Below are 24,659 nucleotides of genomic sequence, written 5' to 3'. Positions count from 1 at the left end.
ACACACTCTGGCCCATGCCTGCGTCTCTTCATAGGGTCCTTGCTTGCTGCATCCACTTTTCTTTTTCCTTTCCCTTCCTTTCCCTTTTCTTTTCCTTTTCTGTGTTTGGTTTTGGGGCCACACCCAGTTGTGCTCAGGGCTGACTCCTGGCTCTGCATTAAGGTTCACTCCTGGTGTGCCAGGGATCGAACCCAGGTCAGCTGCGTGCAAGGCAAACACCCTCCCCGCTGGACTATCGCTCCGGCCCCTGGGTCCACTTTTCAACACTCTGCCTACTGGACCCAAGACAAGCGTTTTCATATGTTCCTTTGTCCCTGCCCACCTGGCCCGAACATTTCTAATAGTCACAGCAAGTCTGGCCCACCCCCGCCCCCATGTCTCTGCTCTGCTCCTCCGGGGCTTGAATTCCTCGTTTCCCCCTCCCTCACCCCCCCCCCCCCCTGTGATTAGAACCAAGCGGCCAAGGCCTTATCTCCTTCTGAGCATCTTCCAAGTTCTGCTTAATCTCACGCGTGTGCGGGGCAGAATACAGTGGGCACTGCGGCCCAGTGACCAGCAAGGAGAGTGCTGGTGGCCGAGCCTCTGCAGCTGCTTTCAGAGCCTCCTGATGGGAAAGAATGTGGCCAGTCCCGCCCGGGGCCAGGCAGGAATCCTAATATGGCAAAGGGCGCTGGGAACCGCGACTCCCCCTTTCTCCCCCAGAGTATTAGAATTCCGAGCTAGAAGCCACCAGGAAGGAGGCTGGTGTGTCTACACTTCCCTCTGGCTGAGTTCCTGTTCGGAGTCTTGTCTTTGCAAACCGGCTTGGCACTTACTTCATCGTCGCAGAAGTTACATGTTTCCTGAAAGTTGAACCGTCGCCCTTGTGAAAGGGGAAAGCTCACCAGCACTGTTGAATGTGTCTAGATAAGGTCAGCCCTGGGAGCCCCAGCCAGAGAGTGAGATCATAGATACCAACTCGCTCCTTTGTCTGCACTCACTCCTGGTGGGCAGGGACACCAGTGTCCTTGGCTGGGTGAACTCACTCTGCATGCAAATCCAGTTGGGTTTTCCTTAAAGGGTGCTGCTGGCTTGAATGAGGCAGGTTTCTGCTGGAGAATCGCTGTCACTTCTCATCCCCATGTGTTGGTTTAAAGACCCGAGTCAAAACCACGAGTCCATCTTTTCCAACTTGGAGCATCCTTTTTATTATAATCCTGGGATTGAGTTCCTTACTGTGAAGGAGTGAAATTGTGGTCTGTCATTAAAATAGGAGAGGATCGATGGCTGAGTGGCCGGGGTGTTTTCACCACAAGCAGAATCCTGTGACCTCCAGGGAGGGCACAGCATTTGCTAGGTTCTGAAGTCTAATTTGAAGTAGTGACAGAGACCCTTCAGTGGTCACATCTTCTGTGCTTGGAAAGAGTAAATCAAAAGAGCATGAGAAGGTTTTAAAGGGTGTGTGTGTGTGTGTGTTTGTGTGTATGTGATTGTGAGACAGAAAGACTAGGAATCAAACCCAGAGTCTCACATTTACGTGCCAGACACTCTACTGCTAAGTTGTAGCACTGTCCTCCCATTGTTCATCGATTTGCTTGAGTGGGTCCAGTAACGTCTCCTTTGTGAGACTTGTTGTTACTGTGTTTGGCATATTGAATACATCACGGTAGCTTGCCAGGCTTTGCCATGCGGGCGAGATACTCTTGGTAACTCGTAAAATCATGCTTATCTGGAGAAAAAGAGTTGGAGTTAAAGTTTGTTCAAATGTGATAATAGGGGGCTGGAGCAATAGTACTGCCGGCACGTGACTGACCTGGGTTCCATCCCCGGCATCCATATGGTTCCTCCATCACCAGGGGTGGTCCCTGAGCCTGGAGCCAGGAATAAGCCTTGAGTACTCCTGGGGCTTACTCCTGGCCCAGTTACTGGGCCCGCTCGAGCAAAATAAATAAATAAATAAATAAATAAATTTAATTAAGTGTGACATTAGGGCTGCTGTGATCTTTGTGGCAAGTTGGCTTCCAACTGGACCCGCCTGCAAAGGGAAGGAAGGAGAGAGGTATTTCCGCCTAGCACTGGCTGACCACAGGGCTTGGGAGAGTGCCAACTCTTCCTGGTTCCCTGCTCCGGGACACTGGCTCGCCAGCTGCCCCCAACCTGAGCCGGTTGTGGCCCTTCGTGTATGTTGTCCAGTTCTAGAGGCCAGAGTGATGGTGCAATGAGTCGGGCACTTGCCGTGCATGCGGCTGACCGGGGTTCAATCCCCAGCACCCGTCTGGCTCCCCGAGCTCAACGGGAGTGATCCCTAAACACAGCCAGCAAAACAAATTGAAAACAACATTCAAAAAAATTGCCCCCTTCTCTTGCATGGATGTCAATTAATCCAGAATATGGGTAGAAAAGGACCTTGAACAAGAGCAGAAAGGGAAAGGGACCGGGCCCTAGAGACCGGGCACAGGTGAAGGTGCTTATCTCTCATGAGACCAGCCCAGCCAGGATGCCCAGCACTGCGTGACCAGAGCAGCGCCGAGCTTGGAAGAGCCCTTGAGTACCACGTGTGTGTCCCCATAAATCCCCCCAGAGAAATCAAACGGAAGTCTTCATCTGTAGGGAGTGAGAGGAGTGTGCCCGCATTTCTCTGAAGTGCCGTTCTCTCCCCTGGCATCGATGAGTGCCCTGTTCATGGGGCGTCTTGCCCCGCCATGGGCTTGGAAAGAGCAGGCCCTGGTGCCAGCCTTGGCCTTCCTGCCCTCCGGGGCAGTGCAGTGAGGTGGGCAGTGCAGTGAGGTCAGCGTTTGTTCCTCCCTCAGTGCCCATTCAGGACTTCCTTGCTGCGCGTCTGCTGTGGGTACAGCAACTCACCTGGGTGGCATGCAAACCAGTCTCTGCATTTGTGTGTGTGTGTGTGTGTGTGTGTGTGTGAGAGAGAGAGAGAGAGAGAGAGAGAGAGAGAGAGAGAGAGAGATGTCTGGGTATTTTCCTTGTCCCAGAGATTGTACGCTACAATATCCTTGGAAAACATTTCCAAGATTGAGAAAGCTCTTTGACCTGATCGTCATGCTGATGAATCATGCAAAATGCCTTCTCCTGGGGCAGCCAGAACATCCTCCTTATAAAACAGGCAGAGAACAAGTCTCCTCTCTCCCCCGAGGGTTGGTAGCCAGAGGCTTTGGGTTTTTTCCCCCCAATCAGCACAGTTGAGAGCCCTGCATAGTTTTGCAGAGCTGGAAGTATTTGTGGGCTGTCACTCTTGCCTACATTTCTATAGTTTGTTTTGTTCGTGGAAATGAATTTCAAAAAATCATCTTAGTTCCTCGCTGGGGGCAGAATGTTCAAGGTCAGGCCAGGAACAGACTGATAATAACACATTTTTCCCCTCCCTGTCTCCATAAAAGCCCATTCCGGTGAGACCTTGCAGACATTTAAGCTAAGCATGCAGTTCATGGTGTGAGGGTGAGTTTTGAAGGTTCAGGGTGATAAGAAAAACGTGGAGCGGAATGGCTGGCCTCTGGCTGAGAAAGTGGACTCGTAGCTGAGCATCAGAGTTCCCGAATTTGGGGGCTGGAGCGATAGTACAGCGGGGAGGGCGTTTACCTTGCACGTGGCGACCCAAGTTCAGTTCCCAGCATCCCATATGGTCCCCTGAGCACTACCAGGAGTCATTCCTGAGTGCAGAGCCAGGAGTGACCCCTGAGTATTGCCGGATGTGACCCAAAAGGCTAAAAAAAAATTTCTCAAATTTTAAACTAATCTCTTCTTAAAGTGAACCCCCAAAGCTGGGATTTACCAGGGTAGAAGAAACCCATTGTTCCTGGCTTCAGTGGGGTCGAGCCTGAGTGACGTGAAGACGTTGGCTCTGCCCATAGCCTGGATTTCTCTTGGGGTGGTGAGCATGTTCAGTTCACTGCATCTTCTCAGACACCCCAGGAACCACCTGCTCAGAGAGCTCAGCTGCTGCGGTCGCTTTAGTTTTGCGACTCCCACGTTCAGTGACGTGATCCAAGGGGTAGGCTGCAGGCCTGGCTGGCACCTGTGTGGTGTTCCCAGCACCACCTGACTCCGGGTCCCGGAGGCTCCCAGCATCGCCACCACCTGGGCACTGCTGGGTCTGAACTGCTCCATATCCTCGGACCCTCGCCCCAAACACACAGTTCTGGTTGGCCGAGAATTGCAGCAGGACCCTCGGAGCTTCTTGGGGTCCCCACAGAGTGAGGCCTTGCAGCGTTCAGTGTGGATTCCTAGCCCTCCAACCCCCCCCCCCCCACACACACACACACTGCAGGCCTCGTAGCACAAATGAACAAAAGTCTGCAGCACTGCGGACACCCCCCCAGACACACCATAGCAAATGACCCCGGAGGGAAAGAAAGGGGAAAGTCAATCTTTTAGGTGTTGTTGTGATTCTAGGTTCGGGGGCATACCTGGTAGTGCCCAAGGCCCTATACTCAGGGATCACTCCTGGAGGGGTTCCCAGGCGAGGAGTGTCGGGTCCGTGTTGAGTCTCAGCCGGCTGGCGGCCGTGCTCCCTCAGAGCCCCCTACCCAGCTCCCCTGGGGGGGTCGGTCGCGGATCATGTCGCCATCCAGCGTGGACCATGTTTCTGTTCCCTGCGGGCTCACCAGGGCCTGACATGTAATAGCTGCCCAATAAAGATGTGTTGGTCTAATGAAGGGGCACGGGAGCACAACGTCCCAGAAAACATCTGTAGTGTGCCGGGGGCTTAAGGTCGACTTTTGTTGATGTTGTTTTGTTGGGGGCCACACCCGGCAATGCTCAGAGCTTACTCCTGGCTCTGCACTCAGGAATCACTCCTGGCGGTGCTTAGGGGACCGTACAGAATGCCGGGGATCGAACCCAGGTTGGTCACGTGCAAAGCAACACGCTCCCTGCTGTACTGTTGCTCCAGCCCACGTGTTTTTCAGTCACAGTTCAGGTGACGCCGTGCCGAGTGTCTGGGTGCTAGTGTTGAGGTACAGCTTCGCTCCCCTCACTGCCAGTGTGCCCACGGCCCCCCCGGTCCCTGTGTCCCTGTGTCCCTTCCAGTCCAGCACCCAAAGGTGGGATTTCTCCTCAGCCCACAGTGCGGTCGCCCGTGTCGAAAGGCCCAGTGACATTTATTCCTCAGTGACCGTTTCATGCTCTTTTCCAGGTGGGGACCAGGGTTTACTCAACACGTATTTTAGCAACTGGGCGACCACGGACATCCGGAAACACCTGCCGTTCCTCTACAACCTCAGCAGCGTTTCGAGATACTCCTACCTCCCGGCCTTTAAAGCGTGAGTGTGGGCAGATGGATGGAAGGCCCTGGGGAGCTGGTTGTTATGGTGATTGGGGGGTTGGGAAGGGGGACACTTTGAGGGCCTCCCCTTCGGTCACCTGGGGTGCCCAGCCCCCGATCCGTCATCCCTGGGGAGGGACGCCCACTCTGCCCCAGGCCGGACGCCGCCCTCAGCACCCCGTCCCAGCAGGTGAGGGGTGATGAGGATGGCAGATTCAGAACAAGCCGCAGGGCAACAAGCAGACGTGGGGCCCCTCTCGGGCCCCTGGGCTGGCATGTCCCCTCCTGGCCGGGTCCCAGTGATGGGTCCTCAGGCTCTGTAAACATGGGGCCAGTCCCCCACCGCCTCCGTGGGTCCCCCACTTCCTCCTGGGCCAGCTGAGGTGGCGAGTCCCTAGGGCTGGGGGGCAGAGGGGTGGGCTGGAGAGGCGGGGGCCCCGCAGGGTGCGCCGCTTCGGGGTGCAGGGAAGGCGGCAGCCCTTCCCCCATCCCAGCCTCTGACTCATCTCGGGCAAAGATTTCGTTCGGTGTGTGGGCCGGAGCCAGAGCTGTCGGCTGCTCGGGCCAGTGGGAGCAGCAAAGCCCTGGGCCTGGCCGCTCTCCCCGCCAGCTCCCGCTGGCCTGAGGGGTTCCTGTTCCCTGGGCCTGGCCCACTTGCCTCCCTGGCCCTGCTCCCTGGGCCCAGCCAGCGAGGGCACTGCCTGTGCCTGCCCGCTCTGCCCTCTTGGCCTCGGGACAGCTGCAGCCTCTTCCCTTTCCTGACCCAAATAGGCCTGCAGGCCCACACTGCGTGTGTGTGTGTGTGTGTGTGCGCGCGCGCATGTGTGTGTGTGCGCGTGTGTGTTTGTGCATGTGTGTGTACACATACTCGCAGTGTACGTGCGTGTGTGTGTGTGTATATGTGTATTTGCATGGCGGGAAGGTAAGGGAAGGAGGTTTACCATCCAGATGGGGTCCGAGGCAGTTTTTCCTGTGTCTAGGAGGTCCAGGCTCGTCTGACCCTGACCTCTGCGCTCACCCCCTCCTCTCTCGCACGGCCCCTCACTCTGGGCTCCCAGCCTCGGGCTAGCTTGGCCCCTGAGAATGGGCATCTGTATGTGACCGTCATGGTCAGGGGTCACTAAGCAAACATACCAACGAACACGCACCGAGAAGGGAGCGTTCGAGGTGGGGCCTGTCCCCTGCGTCCGGACCCCGATCCTGCATGGCGGCAAGTGATAGGGTCACCATGTTGGGGAGACTCAGCTGACACCCACCTCTCAGGGGCCCTCTGTCTGTGTCTCGTGACCCCCGGAGGTTGTGCCGGGCAGTCAGATTCTCTTTGGACATCCCCTGGGTCATCATCCCCCCCACACACACACACACACACACTCTCCACATTGAACTCACACGCCTCACCGCAGTGGCCGGCCTTCTTGTTCTGTTCTGGGGGAATCAAAGAGTGAAAACTGGGCGGAGGTGGGTGGGGGGTTGTAGGTGAATCTGCTGAAAACCCTCCCCTCTGGAAACCCCACCACTTCCTTCTCCCCAGACTGAATTTCTCCCCGCCAAACAGCCAGGGAGAGTACCCTGACCAAAATAGTCCGGATGCTGCCTCCCCCACACCCGCCCCAGGGATGAGGCTAATTTTGGAAATCTGCTTGGGTCATTGTCCTGGGCCCGTTGCTGCTGACAGCAGGGCCTGAGGGAATGTGGGGGCCCCCCCCTCACAATCTTAAGTGCATGTCTGCACCCCCATTCCTTTTCTGTGATAAGACTCTGAGCAAACCAGCCGGGCTGTGGCCCTCCTGACTCTGTGGCCAGGAGGATGAGGACCAAGGCCACTTCCTATTCCCAGAGCTCCGGCTCTGCCATGAGAGATTTTCCTTCTGACTGGAGAGGGAAGCCAGGGTAGAGTGGTGGCGGGGCTGCTGGGGATGGATGCAAAACCATGTCCTTGAAGTACAGGGTCGGCCAGGGTCTCAGGCACTGGGCGTCCTGCTGTCAGGTCCTCAGTTCCCCAGCCTTCCCCCCAGGACCACGTGGTACTCAGCCCCGGCCTTCCCTGGACCATGCAGTGCTCAGCCCCATACTTCCCCAGGGCCATGCAGTGCTCAGCCCCAATCTTCCCCGGGACCATGCAGTGCTCTACCCCAGACTTCCCCAGGGCCATGCAGTGCTCATCCCCAGACTTACCCAGGGCCATGCAGTGCTCAGCCCAGGCCTTCCCTGGGACTAAGCAGTGCCCAGCCCCAGTCTTCCCTGGGACCATGCAGTGCTCAGCCCCAGACTTCCCCAGGGACATGCAGTGCTCAGACCTGGCCTTCCCTGGGACCACGCAGTGCTCAGCCCTGGCCTTCCCTGGATCATGCGGTACTCAGCTCTCGCCTTCCCTGGACCATGCAGTGCTCAGCCCTGGCCTTCCCCAGGGCCATGTGGCGTTGTGACCCCATGGTGCTGCTGGGACCTAGGAGGGCACCCAGGGAGCTGCTTGCAACATCATGTGCTTGCTGGAAGAGGGGTTGGACTAAATCTTTGTTCCTTTGTGTTTTGGGGGCCATATCCAGCAGTGCTCACTCCCAGCTCTGTGCTCAGGAGTCTCTCCTGGAGGGACGGGACAGTGAGGACCAGATGCTGGAGACCGAACTAGTCGGCCTGAGGTACCCTCAGCATCCTGGAGCCTGGGAGACCCTGGAACAAGGCTGTTCATTAAGATTATGTGCTTACCTGAAAATCACATTCTTCTGATTTCATGATGATATGATGCTTCCACGAAGGGCGATGTAATCAAGGGTCAGCTGCAGCGGGCATTGGAGCTTCTGCCTGGGACAGGTGGGACGAAGCTGAGGACAGGCACTCGAGCTGTGCCGCCGAGGACTCGGGACTCCGGGAGAGCCAAGGGTTCCACTGCAGCTCCTGGGAGGTGCCGGGCTTCACCCCACCATCTGCGCATGGGGACACGTGCGTTAGTGTGTCTCCCTGGATAGGTTCTGTCTAGTGACCCAGAGACGGCAGGGCCGGTCTCAGAGTCGCTGAGGGGACCGAGGTTATCCAGGGTGGGCCCTGTCTGGTGTCCAGGCCAGTGGAGATCTCGCTGTCTCTGGAAATGCCGCGTTTCGTTTCATTTTAACTTTCGGCTTTTTATTTTACTGATAGAAATCTGAGCCCCCGTGGCCCCCACAGAAATGGGCAGTGCCAGTGGAGAACTTGGGGGTTCCTTTGCTCTGCCAGGTCAGTGAGCTGGGCAGGCTGCGGTGGCTTCACTGACCTTTTGGTTTCTCACCTTGAGCTCTGCGGGCGACCAACCTGCGTGTCCCCTCGCAGAATCTCGGTCCAGCAAGGGACAAGACTCCCATCCACTGGGGCGCAGCCGTTGATGCTTGTAGCTTATTTCTCAGTAGCGTGGCCTATTCACCTAAGACCTCGCCTGCTCTCCTTCAGACTCAGTATTTTCAGGCTGCAGAGATAGTCCAGGGGTGACAGCACTTGCCTTGATGCAGCGTTTGATCCCTGGCATCACATAGGGGTCCCCTAAGCACCACCAGGAGTGATCCCTGAGCACAGAGCCAGGAGTCAGCCCCGAGCATCACCAGGTTTGACCATCATCAGGCGTTTCAGCATCACCAGGCCCCTGAAAAGAAAACCCAAGTCAGTGGTTTTCAAAAATGCAATTGAGCCTTCAGTGTCCTGAAAATCTTGTGGCAGTGCATTTCGGCGCTGAGGGCTCTTGCGCCCCTGTGTCTGCAGGGCGTAGCCAGCAAAGCCGCTCACCTAAGCCTGAGACCCCCAGCGCCAGGCCCCAGGGCAGGGGTGGGAGTCCAGGGCTGAGGGAATGCGCAGTGCTCCGCAGGGCACAGCAGGCCTATGGTCCTCTCGTCTCGTCCCATCCACATTGGCCAGAGGCCCCCGGTCCGGGCAGTGGACAGCCAGCCCTGGTCGTGGCGGGGGGGAGGGGGCAGGGAGATGGACCAGGAGGTGGTTGCCAGGGGCCGCCTTCTGGGGTTTCATGAATCTGAAACTGCCCCCAGACACCCCCTTTGTCAGCCTGGCAGGCTGGTCTCTGGGACCCCAGCTCTCCGTGTCTGACCTAGCAGAGTCGCACCCCCCCACACCTCCCTCCCCCCGCACCCCTGCCCAGATGAGGATCGTGCGCAGAGAACATCGGCTCAGCAGGAGAGGGGTGCCCAGACCCCCTGCGGGGTCTCCAGCCCGAAGGCCAGTAGCCCGCCTGTGTGTCTCCCTCCTGCAACTTCTTTCTTCTTCTTTGGAAAACTTAGTTGTCAGACTGGGCAGATAGCACAGTGGTTAAGGCACTTGCCTTGCACGGGGCTGCGGCCACGGGGGTGGTTCGAATCCCACACTGCATGTGGTCCAAGGAATGGCCCCTGTGCACCGCCCAGAGTGGCCCTGGAACATGTCCAGCGTCCCCACCTTCCTTTTTTTTTTTTTAAAAAAAAAAGACAGCTTAGTTGTCAGCGTTCCTCGCGTTAATAAGTTCTACTTATTAACCCACTACCGTCATAGGTAGGGCATTTGCCTTGCATGAGGCTGGGCCGGCCGACCCAGGTTCGATTCCTCCACCCCTCTCAGGAGTATCTCGCCCGCACGACAAAGCCGGCAAGCTACCCGTGACATATTTGATATGCCAAACACAGTAACAAGTCTCATAATGGAGACATAACTGGTGCCCGCTCGAGCAAATCAATGAACAACAGGAGGACAGTGGGACAGTGCTACAGTTGTCAGCGTTAAAGATTAGGAACTTCCACATGTAATCCGGATTCTCGTTTCTTTTTATTTTTATTTATTTTTATTTTTTAATTTTAGTGAAACACCATGAGGTACAGTTGTAGACCCACAAATTTTTGTGTTTGGATTTCAGTTATACAATGATCAAACACCCATCCCTCCACCAGCGCCCATTTTCCACCACCACCACGGGTCCCAGTATCTCTCCCACACCCCAACCCCCATCCCACCCCGCCTCTGTGGCAGGGCATTCCCCCTCGTTCTCTCTGCTTTTGGGTGTTGTGATTTGCAAAAGAGGCATTGAGTGGCAATCATGTTCGGTCTATAGTCTACTTTCAGCATGCATCTCCCATCCTGGGAGGATCCTCCCAACACCCTTTATTTGGTGCTCCCTTCTCGATCTGAGCTCCCTTTTCCCCTAGTGTGTGTGGCTGGCCTCCAAGCCATGGAGCATTTACACAGTGGAGTACTATGTAGATTCTAGTTTCTTTGGGAAAGATCGGTTGTCGGTGGCTTGATGGGGAAGGTATCCAAGGGGACTGCCAGGCAGGGATCTGGGCAGTGACTTGGGCTTCCTGGCTGCAGTCCGGGCAGCAGGAGTTGGGGGCTTCCCTGTGCTGGGGTGGGAAAGACTGTGGGCGAGACTGAGAGCAGAGGCAGTGACTGTGAGTTGGAGAGCACTGGGGACTGAAGGCAGGAGTTGGTGAGACGGTCACACGGGCCTTAGCTCTGGTGTTCATCTCTCTGAGCTTGAGACTCAGCGCCACGCCCTGAGCCAGAGGCAGTGTGGGAGGAGGCCGGGCAGAAGACCAGGGTGGGGGATGGGGCGCACACAGTCCAGGGGAAAGGGGGTCTCGGTGGCAGAAGCCGCAAAAGGCCGGCGGAAGAGGCCAGGTGAGCACTAGTGTTCCACCTGGAACGTGGGGTGGCGAGGACGGGCAGGGACATAGATGATGTGGGAGAAGGGGTGGTCGTAGGGTGGGTGCAGGAGAGTGGGGGCCCCGAATGAGGGTGCCCCTTCTCACACGTTCCCTGGGGTGGGCACTCTCTCTAAAGCAGGGCGACCCGTCCCTGCTGGGGTGTTCCTCACACAGAGATGGAGGGAGTTTGGGTCATGCCAGGGGGCCTGGCCTGGTGATGGGGCAGGGAGGGCTGGCTGCCCAGAAGTGCCCCCGAACACAGTGAACGAATGAAGGAGTGAGGGTATGAATGAGTGAAGCCCAGAGCAGCTCCCCGGGGACCATCCCCCTCGCGCCTGGGGCTTCCCAGGCCACAGTGTGGAGGGAGAGCCCGGGCCAGGGCTGTTGGGGCAGCTCTGGGTCTGAGCGTGGGGGTTGGGAGGGCAGGCTGTGATGGGTGAGCACTCGAGGGCGCCAGAGGCCCATCCATTTGGGGCTGTGCCCGTGGTCCCCCGCCCCTCTCCAGCCCTCAAGGTGTTCCCCCGGGGAGCGGAGGCGAGGGTGGCGTGTTGGGTTGGGTGTGAGCCTGGGTATGAGAAGGGGCGACAGGGTGGCGGGTGCTGCTGTCAGCGTCTCCTGGGTACCTCTTTGTGAATCACAAGGGGAGCCCCTTCCAGACAGAGGAGGTCTGGGGGTACCCCAATTCCATCCCTTTTCAGCCCCAAGAGTTGTCGTGCTTGCATGCCCATGTCCCCAGCCATGTTTTCCAACTGCTAAACAAGTCCTGTTCCAGCGGGTCACGGGACGCTTTCGTGGCTCACGGCAGCGATGTTCTCGCAGCCTGGGGCTCAGACCCCGTCTTGTGACCTGGGTGTCTCTTGGAATCGCTCAGGTTAAAATTAGAACACTTATTTTAAGAGAAGGAGGCAGGCGGGCACACGATCACATTGCTGGGTCAGAATGAATGGCTGAATGGCTGAATAATTTAGAGGCAATTGCGATGGGAACCCGGCTCTTTTTTTGTTGCGGTTGGTTGGTTGGTTGGTTGGTTGGTTGGTTAGTTGGTTGGTTTTATCCCTGGCTGGTGGTTTGGTGGATAAATCTAGCGATGAGTCAGGGAGGCTTCCGGGCAGCTTTATTCTGGGGCAAGGTCAGTTGAACTTGGCATCAATATTTTCCTTGCTTATTCATCGGCTATTTTGCCATCGGCCGGGAGGGAGACATACGTTGTGTTTGATGGCCGTTCTTTGGTGAGGGAGATCATGCTAGAAAAATACCGCCCCCTGTCAGGTCATCCCAGATCACCACAAGGCTAATGGATAGTCTTTAAAGCAAAGGGCAGGGGCTGGAGTGATAGCCCAACGGGTAGGGCGTTTGCCTTGCACACGGCCGACCTGGGTTCGATTCCCAGCATCCCATATGGTCCCTGAGCAACGCCAGGGGTAATCCCTGAGTGCTCAGGAATAAGATGAGAGCACTGCCGGGTGTGACTCCACCCCCCTAAAACACAACGAAACAAAGCAAGGGGGAATGTTCTCTTTCTTGTCATCTGTGCTCTGGCTTCATGTGGCTACAGTGGTTTTGTGATATTGGTAGAACAAAAAACTGGGGCACTTCCGTTGTGTTTGGGCCACACCTGGAGGTGCACAAGGCTTACTCCTGACTCTGTGCTTGGACGTGACCCTTGGCAGTGCTCAGAGCACCGCAGGAGGCTGGGAATCAAGCCAGATCCAGCCACGTGCCAGCCAGGTGCCTCCCCTGCATGATCCCCGTGTTGTCTGGGCGCTGCACGAGCTCCTGGCCCCTCGCTTGCTTTCTGTGGCTCTGTCGTGGCTGCGTTTGGCCATCTTACGATTTTTATTTCATTTGTATGTTTCATTCATCTCTTTTCGAAGTTGTTCATGGTGGTTGGGCACGTTCAGGGGTCCAGCGCCAATCTCACCACCGTCGGGCACACCTTCCCACCACCATCTTTTCCGATTTTGTGTTTGGGCGTTTCAGTTCTCACTGGGATAGCTGGACACGGGGACTTCCTCCGTGAACAGCCCTTGTCACCCTGCGGGGGGGGGGGGGGGGTTGGCCCTGGTGCGACTGTGAGCTGACATGGGCCCCCACCCCTCCACCCGCTCTCCCCCTGCCTTGGCTCTCCTCCCTTATTTGTCCTGGAGATAAGCTCAGCTGACCCTGCAGAGGTCTTAGTGTGGGGTGGGGGCAGGGCCTGGGGGCCACACCCAGCGGCACTCAAGGGCTATTCCTGGCCGTGTGCGCGGGGCCATAGATGGTGCTGGGGACTCAGCCCTGGGATACAAGGCCTTCTCTGCCACCTCATCTCTGCTCCGCCTGCCCTGTACACGCCAGTCCTGCTGGCACCGGCCCTTCCTCTCCCCACCCCCTGAATTCGCCAGCTGCCCACGGGGCCAAGCGCTGGCTGTGCATGGCACCTCCTGTGGTCGGTCCCCCAAGCCCACCATGAGTGATGATCCCTGAGTGCAGAGCAGACGCCCAGCTGGGGTGCCCCCTCCCCCAAACAAGCAGCAACAGATCCCCAGGTAGCAGATTTCCCCGGCAGCCTCGAATGCTGCACCTGCCTCGCCTGCAGTTACCACTCCGCCCCGGGTGGAAGGGGACCGTGTGGCCCTGAGTGCTGACCTCCTGTGTCGTGTGTATGGCTGCTCCCCTGGAGCTTGCAGGGAAGAACAGGAAGCTGGGGTGGCAGGGTCCACCCTGAGGGCTCAGAGCTGCAGCTCTTGGAAGAGTCCCCAGCGGTGCCACACACACCACACACACACACACACACAATTTGTCTCACGCACACTTGTCTCACACACACACCCGTCTCTCTCTCTCTCTGTCTCTGTCTCTGTCTCTCTCTCTCTCTCTCTCTCTCTCTCTCTCTCTCACACACACACACACACACACACACACACACACACACACACACACACACCGGTCCTGGGCAGCTCCACTTCCAGGCAGGACAAGCTGCCCCCGCAGACTCTGATGACACCCTTTGCAGCCGCAGAAGCCAGGACACCGGAGCATGTGCTGTCAGGACCCCTTTCGTACCGTGGGTGCCTCCGAATGAGCCCCCTCGACCCCCACCTGGCAGAGCCTGCCCTGTCCGGCCTGTCCCTCCTCGGCTCCAGGTGGAGGCCACCCACTCGCGCCCACACGCGCTCCCCTGATTGCGGCCACCCGCCTGCCAGTCTTTCCATCAGGCACTCCCCTCCCCCCAGCCAGGCCCTCACTCCAGTCACCTCTCTGTGCTTCTGGGTCCCCGGCACACACACTCACCTTTCCACTGGCCCCAGCGGCTGCTTTCGTTTTTATTTACTTTGATTTGATTGTAGCGGGGGAGGGGGGTTGGGCCATGCCCAGTGGTGCCCGGGACTGTGCCTGACTCTTCAGGAATGACCCCTAGCAGGGCTCAGGGGTCCCTTTTAGAACCGCGGTTGGCGGCATGCAAGGCAAGCAGGCACCCGGCTTCCCACTTTCTGGGTTCTTTCTCGGTTGTTTCTGCGGTTTCTGGGCCATACCGTAGGTGCTCCAGCCTTACTCCTGGCTCTGTGCTCAGGGATCCTATGGGTTGCTGGGGATTGAACCCAGGTTGGCTGTGTGTAAGGCAAGCACCCTCCCTGCTTTACTGTCCCTGACCCCTTCACTTTCATTTTGAATATGTAGGTGTTTCCTCCCAAAGAAAGCCCCCCTTTTTTTGGGGGGTGGTATACCCACTGGTGCCTGAGGGGGGAGAGACCCTGGGGTGCTGAGGAGCAAACCCAGGGTTCTGCACACAAAATATGCATGGCATCTCTCTGGCCTCAAAACTGGACCTCGCAACCGATGCTTTTGTAAGATGCTGCTGCAAGACAGAATGTACACCAGAGTATTTACCACAACTGCGTTGATTCAGAAATGTCTCCCAAGAAATGAAACAGCCAGCATGGCCACAAACCCGGCGTCCTCCTCCAGAGATCAGACTAGCCTGGTTTACACACCAGTTTCATGTCTGCTCTCGCCTTGTGCAAGTAGATTTATATGGATTTTGACTTGCGTTTGTAGGTACTTTTATAAGGCATATTAAAAAAAAATAGAAGTTCAGTCTTGCCATGCGTGAAGCTGCCCCTGGTTCAAATCCCTGCGCGCTGCTAGACGTGAAGGAATAACCCCTGAGCACAGAGCCGGAAGTCAGCTGTGAGAACTGCCAGGCGTGTTCCAAAAGCTAACAGAAATTTACCGGTGTACGTAAAAGTTGAACAGTAAATTTTTCGCTACTGTATTGTACCGCGGGATATAAACATGCCAGAAATTGTCCCTCCAGACAGTAGAGTGGATGAGTGACCTGTGCCATTCGGCCATCAGCAAGGACTCAGCTGCCACAGAGGTGGACAGGTAGGGGCACTCTGCCCTTCCCAGCCACGTCTGTGCTTCTGCCACGTTTGAGCTGTGTCACTGTGTGTCCCCTTCTGGAACCAGCCTCCCGACCAAGCTTGGTCTGCTGTTGGAGCTGCAGCTTCTCGGAGAGCAGAGAACAGAGAACGTGGTGCTTTTATCTGGGGGGAGGCTCCTAGCCCGGCGGGGGCCTGGCACTCGGGGATCACTCCCGGCTCTGCTGGGGGCTGGTGAACCTCAGGGCACGGGCACTCGGACCTGTGCTCCCCGCCAGCCTACTTCTGTGGGGCCCACGGTCACACCACCCGGGTCCCACAGGTGAGGCGAGAAGGACGCAGAGGCAATGGTCTCTCCCTGGCAGGCGCTGGAAGCCGGGACGCCTGAAGGGTCAGCTGGGCGACTCACCTGTGGCCATGGGGGCGGTTTCCAGCGCAGGGGAAGGTTAGAAAGGCGAGGGGCACGGTGGGTGGGTCACATGCTTTCAGGGCCACTGGCCATCGTAGCGAGCCACCAGGCCAGGGCTGCGGCAGGGGTGGGCGTGTTGGACCACCGCCCCCACGGCTCTTCTCTGACATTTCTGTAGCCGTTTGACAGTTTTTCTTTTTCTTTTTTTTCTTAATACACCCAAGTTTCTCTGATGGGTTTCACTCATTGTCCCAGCGCTGCTCTAGGAGGGCGGGTGCAGTCAGGACCCCTCTCAAGGGCTTGGTACTGTCGCTCCATTTTGGGTAGGGGTCACACTTGATGCTGCGTGCAGCTACGCCCCCGGGAGTCAGGAGTCAGCCCGGGGAGTTCTTGGGGGGACCATGTGGCGCCAGGAGTGAGACCTGGGCTCCCTGCATGTGACGTGTGCACTCAGCCTGCTGTGCTCTCTCCAGCCTGATTTTGATTTTTTCTAATCTTTCTTGAAATTTATTAAATCTCCATGAGACAGAGTGTTACAAAGCTGTTCATGATTGGGTTCCGGTCCTACAGCGACCCGACACCCGTCCCTCCACCAGCATTCATTTCCCATCACAGTGTCCCCCATTTCCCTCCCACTTTCTCCAACACTTCCCCCACCCTGCAGCCTGCCTCTATGGTGGGCACTTGGCTTCATTCGCTCTCTTCTTGTGTGCATTGTGGCTTGCAATACAGGTACTAAGATATCTTCGTGTTTGTTCAGGGCATTCAGTGTCTTTATCGGGAAGGTATGGCTGGAGTAGCTTTTTCTACTGGGTGGCAGCTTTGGGGTGTGGACGTGATTGCCAAGGCTTCAGGAAGTACAGAGAGACGACTTGGGGGTCACACCCGTTTTCCTGACTCCACGTTCCTGGATCACCTCTGGTGGGGTACTTGAAACCACTTGCAGCGCTGGGGCCCAAACCCACGGGAACTGCATGCCCGGGGAGTGCCTGACCCGCTGCGCTCTCTCTCCCGCCCACCGTTACCATTTCGTGGGTGATCAGAATCCAGCAACGGTCTCGACCTGTGTTCACTTGGCAGGTTTGGTGGAAATGCCAAAGTGGTGCACTTCCTGGGGCGAATCAAGCCATGGAATTATGCTTACGACCCGAAAACAAAAAGTGTCAGAAGCGAGGGCCACGACCCCAGCATGGCGCACCCCGAGTTCCTGCAGCTGTGGTGGGACGTGTTCACCAGCAGCGTGCTCCCCGTGCTTCGGCAGCATGGCCTCGCCACAGACACCTGCGCGGCCCTCACCGTGGTACGTTCTCTCCTCACAAGCTCTGAACACTCAGGGCCCCAAGACCAGGGGGAGTCCTTAGCGGCACTACTTAGCGGATAAAGAAGATTTTGTGTGAAAGCCCAGCCAACACTACCCTTTGCATTAGGTCTGAGAGCAGAAGGAAGGGTTTGGGGAGGTTTCGTACAAATCTGCAAACTTGTAATTAGCCCCTGTGAAGAGACTGGGATCATTCCAGTAGTCTAGATGAATTTTTCCCTTTTTGAAACTAAATGCCCTTACCAAAAAAGGAGGGAGGGGGCTCAGAATATATTTGCAGTAGAAAATCACAGTGACAGGAATGTGAGCAGATATTCTCATTATCGATGACTTTCGTTTATATTTGTGTGTTTATAAAGAAGCTTGAAAAAAGGTCATCTCGCAAGAGACAGATGACATGCCCTCACAAGTCCCAGAACCCTCTGGCAGCATCTTCATGGGCCTCAGAGGGCTCCCTCTGAGGCCTGTTTCTTTAGAAGAATTGGAAGAGGAGAAACTGAACTTCCGTTACATTCCTTTATAAAGACCAGAAATGAATGGGCGACGTCTATACCATATGAGTATATAGTATAATTGTGAGATTGTACGATTATATGAAAGATTGTCCTTGGCTGTGGTACAAATTTAGCCGCTTACTAATATTACCATTGGACCAAAATATAAGGAGGAAGGAAAAAAATAACTAACTCAGTTCTTATTCTGAGCTCCTGTGGGTCATGGGGCACTTGCATGGACCCAAGAACAGTGTGGAACTGAGCACCCGCTGATTGAGTGGACACTGTGCTTGAGCTGGAGAGACACTATGGAGAGATACTACAGCAGGTAGTGGGTTCGATCCCCGGAACCACTTATGGTCCCAGAGCCCCGCCAGAAGTGATCCCTGAGCACAGAGCCAGGAGTAACCCCTAACACTGGCGTGCCAGGTGTGGGCCCAAAACTGCAACGGAAAACTAAACAAGAACAGCTTCCCCTCCGGCCGTGGGCTTTGGACACACCTGGCCATGCTCAGGGCTTACTCCAGGGTCTGTGCTCAAGGATCACTCCTGGCAGTGCTCAGGGGACCTCTGGGGTGCCAGGGATCCGCTCTGAGTCAGTTGCACGGAAGGCAAGTGCCTTCCCCACTGTACTGTCCTCCAGCCCGAGAAAGCTGTTCTTAATTAAGCCTGGCAGACGCTATCAAGTGCTAGTGTTACTGTCCCCGTTTCATAGATAAACTGAGGCTGAAAGTCCTTTGATAACCTCTCAGGTGACAAACTAGACAGTAACAAGATTCAAATCTGGGTCTGAGACTTTAACTGGTTGAGAAAGATCTTGGCATTCGGCAAAGGCGGGTCTAATCAACACCAGCCATTATAATACAGCTCTGAAGACCAGTTTCCACAGGCCTAATACATTGTATTTCTAGTCTATTTACATACGTGCATATATAGTATGCTCTCACGGACCTATAGCAACAGGTAATCAAAGTTTCTGTGCTCCCTTTTTCTTGGTTAAAAACACTGCATCTGCAATCACTTGCCTGCCCTTTTCTCTACTAAGATCTCTAGTACCTTCTCACCTGAGCCTCTTTCAAAGAATAGCACTGACTTTTTTTAAAGGGGACTGCCTACCCATGATGTGCACCAAATTTAATTTAACGTAGAGTAGGTGGGCTCTGCTGCCTGAACGTGCACCGTGTCCTTCCGACCCCCAAGGAAAGGTGAAGATGGGAACGGAGACAGTGGGCAGATGCACAGAGGCTGCAAGAGCCGACACCCTGGGCTGACGCAGGCCTTCTGGTTGGGCGCAGTCTCTACCCACTGAGCTTTCCCCCGAGAGCCTGACAACTCGTGTGTGCAGTGCGGCTCTCTGGGTGCGCGCCTGCCGAGGTTCAGCCTCTCCAGAGCCCCTTTGTTTAAGTTCTCCACCTTTCCGAGCCCACACCGACCGAGAAGTTAGCGTGAGCCTCGAGTTCTCCGCTCCAGCCGCCTTACGCTTTCTACTGAACTGTTGCAGCTCTCAGACTTGGGTCTGTACACTGGCTTTCTCTTGTGGCTTCTGTAGAAAGGTACGCAGAACTTAAACGTCAGCCCTCCTTCCCGTCCACCCAGTGTCTGCCCCGCGTCGAGAAGTCTTCATTTCGTTAGGAAAACAATCATACAACCCCGTCTTTGTGTCTTTTTCCTCCCCCTTCCTTCTTCATCCATCTCATGTGCTGCAATTTTCCGTTGCGACTCTTTTGCATGACCGCCCATCCTGATTTTTCTCGCTTCCCGTTGACTGTCTGCTTGGGAGGTGGCCTGCTCACCGGGGTCTCTGGCTCTGCTCTCCTTCTAGGAAGAGGCCTCGGGAGCCATGTCACATCTGTCCTTGGGGGAGTTCCCCACCGCGGCCCCGCCGTTTGTGTCCTCAGAAGAGCGGAAGGAGCGGTGGGAGCAGGGCCAGGCCGACTACCTAGGTGCCGACTCCTTCGACAACATCAAGAGGAAACTGGACACCTACCTCCAGTAGCCACACTGCCACGTTCCACGGAAACAGCCCACGGCGCCGCCACGTGTTCCCCGATCCCAGGGTTCTGGAGCGGGGCTGGGGAAGGTCTGTTTCAGCTGTTAGAGGCTTTCACTAAAATGAGGGTTTTTCTGCAGGACAGCACGGGAGGAGGGGGCAGCTCTGTGACGTGGACAGCACTGTGCTTTCACACCCACGGCTTCCTGGGTGGAAGTTTCAGGGGCCCCTCCGAGATGCTGATGGCCCACCAACGCGCTCAGGGAATTCTCACACCATCGAGCAGGCTGTACCGACTTCCAACCTGTGCTGTGCCAGGCGCCCGGCGGTCTCCTTGCAGAATGCGACAGGCCGCCTGGCTCATGCTTGCTCGTGCCCGTCGCTAGACGTGCCTTGTAGAATAGCCCAAGGCTGCAGGGGTTGCACATGACACTCTCAGGCCAACACAGTCGGTTCGGCTGAGGGAGCCGCATACTTCACCACAGACGGCATTAACCCACTTTATCTCCTGGGCCCACTGGCGGGGAAATCTTCCTCCAGTTTCCTGCGTATAAGGTGACATGTTCAGTTCTGTGCATCTGAAAATAGTGGTGTGTTCTCTGAGCGGTACTTGCAATGACACCTTTATGAAAAATAAAAACTTATTGCCATATCTCGGTTGTCTACTTAAAATGAAATCTCCCCCATTTAAGAAAGTGTACCTCTTTTAAAATTAAGATTGCATGAAACCATTGTACTGAAGAAGACGGGAGACAGAACCAGGATGTTCAGAAACTTCAACCGAGTAGAAGCTCCAAGGGCCCCGAGGATGTCCTCCTCAGACCCTCCCTGAGAGTGTGGGTGCAGTGATTTGACACCGGGGAGTCGAGACCTGGAGGCAAGGATTAGTTTGGGGGACACCCGAAAAGCCAGCTGTCACAGGTGCTCCAAAAGAGGATTTACCTAAAATTATACAATGATTAATGATTTGACAATAAAACAAACTACAATTTCTTGGACTGGTAGAGATAAGGCGTTCTTACTTTCACATACATTAAGCACCACCAAATGAAGATTCGTATTTTGGGGTCAACATCCAGCAACACTCAGGCTACTCCCAGTGGTACTCGGGGGGTGGGGGGACCCACGCAGTACCAGAGACGGAACCTGGACCGCTCTCACACAAAGCATGTGCTCCTGCCCTCCTAGGAGCTGTCTTCCTGGCCCCAAACCAGGACCTGAGAGCCTCCGCATGTCAGATGTGGCACAGGAGCTCTACAGATGGCCCTTGGCTCAAATCCCTGTAATGAGTGACAGGAGTCAATCTCTTCCAGTGAAAATCCAATAGGCAGGGAAAATCTGGCTAAGCTGAAATGAAACTCATTCCATCATTTAAAAGCCATATGAATGAGTCATTATTTCTGGAGAGTCCGCGGACGGTTTCCAAGTTCACTGCAGCACTATGTTCATTTTGCAACCCCCAGTGGTCCTCGAGAGCTGTCTGATTTAGAAGAAACCTGAGCTTAGTTCAGAAACAGCATGCACCAAAGCATTTATTTAATCATCTTATTTTCACATCTTACTTCATTTGCGCCAAAATAAGCCAACATATACATCGAAGAGAGACAACATTACTCATTCAATGAGTACTTAATACCTCCTACCCTATCACATGTGGTAAGATGGGCATTAGAAATACAGGCATGTATAAGTTAGACATAGATCCTTAGTCTTTGTTAGGAGTTACAAAGTATGTTTAACAAACTACACTGACAAATGAACAGGCAAAGTCCTAACTTAATGTGGTCTGGTAAGACCTCTAAATGCAAGTCATTTTTATTACATGTGACATTACAAAAAGTTCAACAGAAATTGGGGATTATGAAGAATTTGTATTCAGCTTTTATTAGTGGGAAAGTACAGACACACACAAAAAAGGCAGAAGAGTATCACGAACTCCCATCATCCAACTTTACGTTACCTCTACACGTCTTCCCCCACATGATTATTTGGAAACAAATCCCATAAATAAGTTTTTAGAGCATTTCTGCATTTATCTTTAAAACATAACGACTTCAGGAATTGGTATCAAAACAAAAAACGGTTAATCCCAAAGGAAATGTTCTCCATTATCTTACTATCTTATTTCTCAAAATCTGTGTAGGGCCCATACAGCACAACTGTTTGATATTCCCTAATAGAATCTTATTTTCTCACCCTCCATTTTTGTTACTGTTGTTGATGAAGAAACCAGATTTTATTTTCTCATCTCAGTCTATAGTTCGCTGGTTGAAATTTGGCAATCATGTGTTCTTATATATCCTATATATTCTACATTTCCCATGAACTGATTCAAACTATCAGGTTAAGCTGTGATTTTTTTTGTTGGTGGGGGCGGGGATTTGGGGTCACTTTGGCGATGCTCACAGCTACTACTCCTAACTGAGTGCTCAGGGGTCACTTCTGGTGGTGCCTGAGGAACCTTGTGCCACTGATTGAACCTGGCCACCTGCATGTGAAGCATGCTTTCACCCTGCTGAGCTATCTCATCTCTCTGGCTCTAAGGTGTCAAACGTTTGTACTGTATTTTACAGAAGTGTTATCTTCTTGCATTTACGCCATTGATGATTGCCTAGATTGGATTTCAAAATGGAGACTTGTCTACTAGCTGAAATATTTCTACATGCTTCCACTAATTTGATCATCCTGAGGTTAAGTTTCTATAGAAAAGTCATGATAAATGTTTCTTTCTCATTCGCCAGTACACAAAATAAGGAACTGACTTCCTAGCATCTTCCAAAGGCGACCAGTGGTTTTGAGGCGGTTTGGTTCCATTATATTATCAATGAATGAATTATAAAGTTTCTACCTATTACAGTTCTTAAAAGATGGTCAAAAATGTTTTGTTTCTGCAATTCACAACTCAAGAACACTGCTTTTGCAGCTGGTGGAAACGAACCTGAATGAGAACCAAAGAATTGATAGGAAGGCATACAGACCCACAGGTTGTAAATGTAGAAACAGAGAACTGAGAGGAATCCAACATGCTTTCACCAGAGTGAAAGCAGAGATACCGCTAATGGATTAAAAGTAAAAAGTGAGGAAAGATTGAGGATGTGAGCAAGCAAGTCTTCAAGTTGGTCGTTCCTGAAAACTCTGGAGACTTCGTGTAAGTACAGTTTCTTGAAGCTCAGTATTACATATTCTGATTCGGGGTCTTGGTCGAAAGCCACAACAGCCTCACCCTATATACCATCCAGAACCCCAGTTGATTCTGACCCACGTCGCATCTGAGACCACTTGCTACATTATTTACACTGAATACAAGAGGGAATCGGGCTTTTAGCAGAAGGTACATGAAAGATGGTTGCTGCATAGCAGGGATTCAACTTCTAACAATAAAGACTTTCCAAACAACAATCTGAACTCCTGTAGTGATACAGGAAACATGACCATAAAAGAACAACTACAAATAAAGTTGTGTCGTGTTTACCTTTTTAATTCAGAGTTGGGGGCATGCTAAGACTTGACTTCTCCTGAAATAGAATAGTATGCCATGGTTTGCTTTTTTTCTCTGCTTACTATACAAATACAAAAATGGATTAAGATCCATTTTTATACTTGAATAAGTTATCTGATAACTTATTTCTCTGAGTTTCAGATGCTGAAATTCAATCTCCTTTATGTAAAAACAATCTGTAAGAAAGCAAAAAGAGGAGAGAACTTATTAGGTATTTGCATTTCAAGGACCATAGTAATTTGATGATGTCTACATAGTATTACTGTTTTGCAGATAATCAGAGAAAAAGTAAAAAATCTGCAAAAGAATTTAATCCAAGTTTTTTGTCTATTCTAACCCCAATGCGATTCATAATTATGCATTAAACAAACATAATTAAAATGGAAAATAAGATCAGAGAAATGGGCAAAAGGATCAAACATCTCAATCTAATGAGAAAAACAAATACCAAAAAATTAAAGAAGTGACAAAATATAACAATGGAAAAGCTCTCATTTTGCTTCCTATAGAGAGAGGACAGTGACCCTGAAATGGGTCTTGGGAAATACTTCTTTACAAAAGCTGTACTAGATAGCATGTCTGAAATTGTAATATTTAAAAAAAAAAATGGGTCAGAGAATTCAAGAGCAGAAATTAAGAGGAGAGTTTGGCTTTCCCAGTAGTTTTACAGGTCCAGAAGCAGGAAAGCTTTTGGAAAGTGACTATTCTGATACTGATAAATTAAAGAGTCAACACACTCCTACAGGCGTGAGAGCTCCTTATTCTCTCCTCAGCCATGCAACTCTTGAGATCTACTTATTTGGTTAAGGCTTTTTTTGATAGTCTATCAGCCTCACTTCTCACTACTGTTGGCGTAGAACAAAAATTAATAGTCCAATATTGAGTAATGAAACCTGAGAATGCTAGACCTTTTCTACTGAGTTGAATATATGGATATAAGGCTATTATTTGAGCTGAGCTGAGAGGACGAGACACCTACTCTTCAAATAACTTCTACTGCCTTTCATTGTTGTCATCGGTCAGTGTGATCCAAGTAATTGAATATTTTATAACTCCTCTGTTACCAAAGACAATACAAAATCAAAAGCATTTAAGAATTTTAACAAACAGAGAAAAGCTATCAAAAGCATCCCAGTTGGGAGTTGGGGATTCAAACATGTCACTGTGTTAATTTTTGGTTTACTTCCTTTCACTGCTACTAGTAGCCTAAGAGCGGAAGAGCATTGGTAAGTTTTTAGTTTAAGAATTTAATGATGGCTATGAACTTTTGGAATCAAAAAGGGTGACAGGTTTATCCCATAAAGTAGCATGTAATGTGTATAAAGCCATCAAATTAAGAGCTGGAATATCACTGAACTTGAAATAAAAGATTTTGTTCTGATGATTCAAGAATATGTCAGGAATCTGAGCCATAGTACAGCTGGTGGAGCTCTTGCCTTGCACTTAACCAACCCAAGTTTAGTCCCCGGCACCCCAGATGGCCTCCTGAGCCCTGCCAGGAGTGAACAGAGATTCAGGAGCAAGCCCTGAGCACTTCCAGGTGTTGCCACCATTCCCCTAAAAAAAAAAGTCAATTACTATACTGACACTGGATCATACCTAGAGTGGTTCACACTTGGAATATAGTTTAATAAAAACAAATAGCAGTGGTGCAAACATGTTAATTTAACTTTTCTATGC

General features: G+C 53.0%; 2 protein-coding genes across 6 annotated transcripts in view; one reads left to right on the top strand and one right to left on the bottom strand.

Annotated features, from left to right (window-relative positions):
- Positions 1 to 20,452, top strand: part of GYG1 (glycogenin 1) — a 28,879-nt gene extending 8,427 nt beyond the window's left edge. The window contains exons 5-7 of the mRNA XM_056121674.1: positions 5,129 to 5,255; positions 16,759 to 16,978; positions 19,313 to 20,452. Coding sequence (XP_055977649.1) covers positions 5,129 to 5,255; positions 16,759 to 16,978; positions 19,313 to 19,486 — 521 coding nt within the window. The 3' untranslated portion in view covers positions 19,487 to 20,452. The remainder of the gene's footprint in view (positions 1 to 5,128; positions 5,256 to 16,758; positions 16,979 to 19,312) is intronic.
- A 606-nt stretch (positions 20,453 to 21,058) lies between these two features.
- Positions 21,059 to 24,659, bottom strand: part of HLTF (helicase like transcription factor) — a 63,196-nt gene continuing 59,595 nt past the window's right edge. For 4 of the 5 annotated variants that reach the window (XM_056121378.1, XM_056121383.1, XM_056121382.1 and 1 more), the window contains exon 26: positions 21,060 to 23,155. The gene's annotated coding sequence lies outside the window, so the exon portion shown is untranslated. Of the gene's footprint in view, positions 23,156 to 24,659 lie in introns of all 5 variants that reach the window. The other variant, XM_056121380.1, reaches the window with a different exon arrangement.

The sequence above is a fragment of the Sorex fumeus genome, unplaced genomic scaffold, assembly GCF_029834395.1.
Source record: "Sorex fumeus unplaced genomic scaffold, SorFum_2.1 ptg000044l, whole genome shotgun sequence".
NCBI classification, from domain to species: Eukaryota; Metazoa; Chordata; class Mammalia; order Eulipotyphla; family Soricidae; genus Sorex; species Sorex fumeus.
This window is presented reverse-complemented; position numbering and strand designations above follow the sequence as displayed.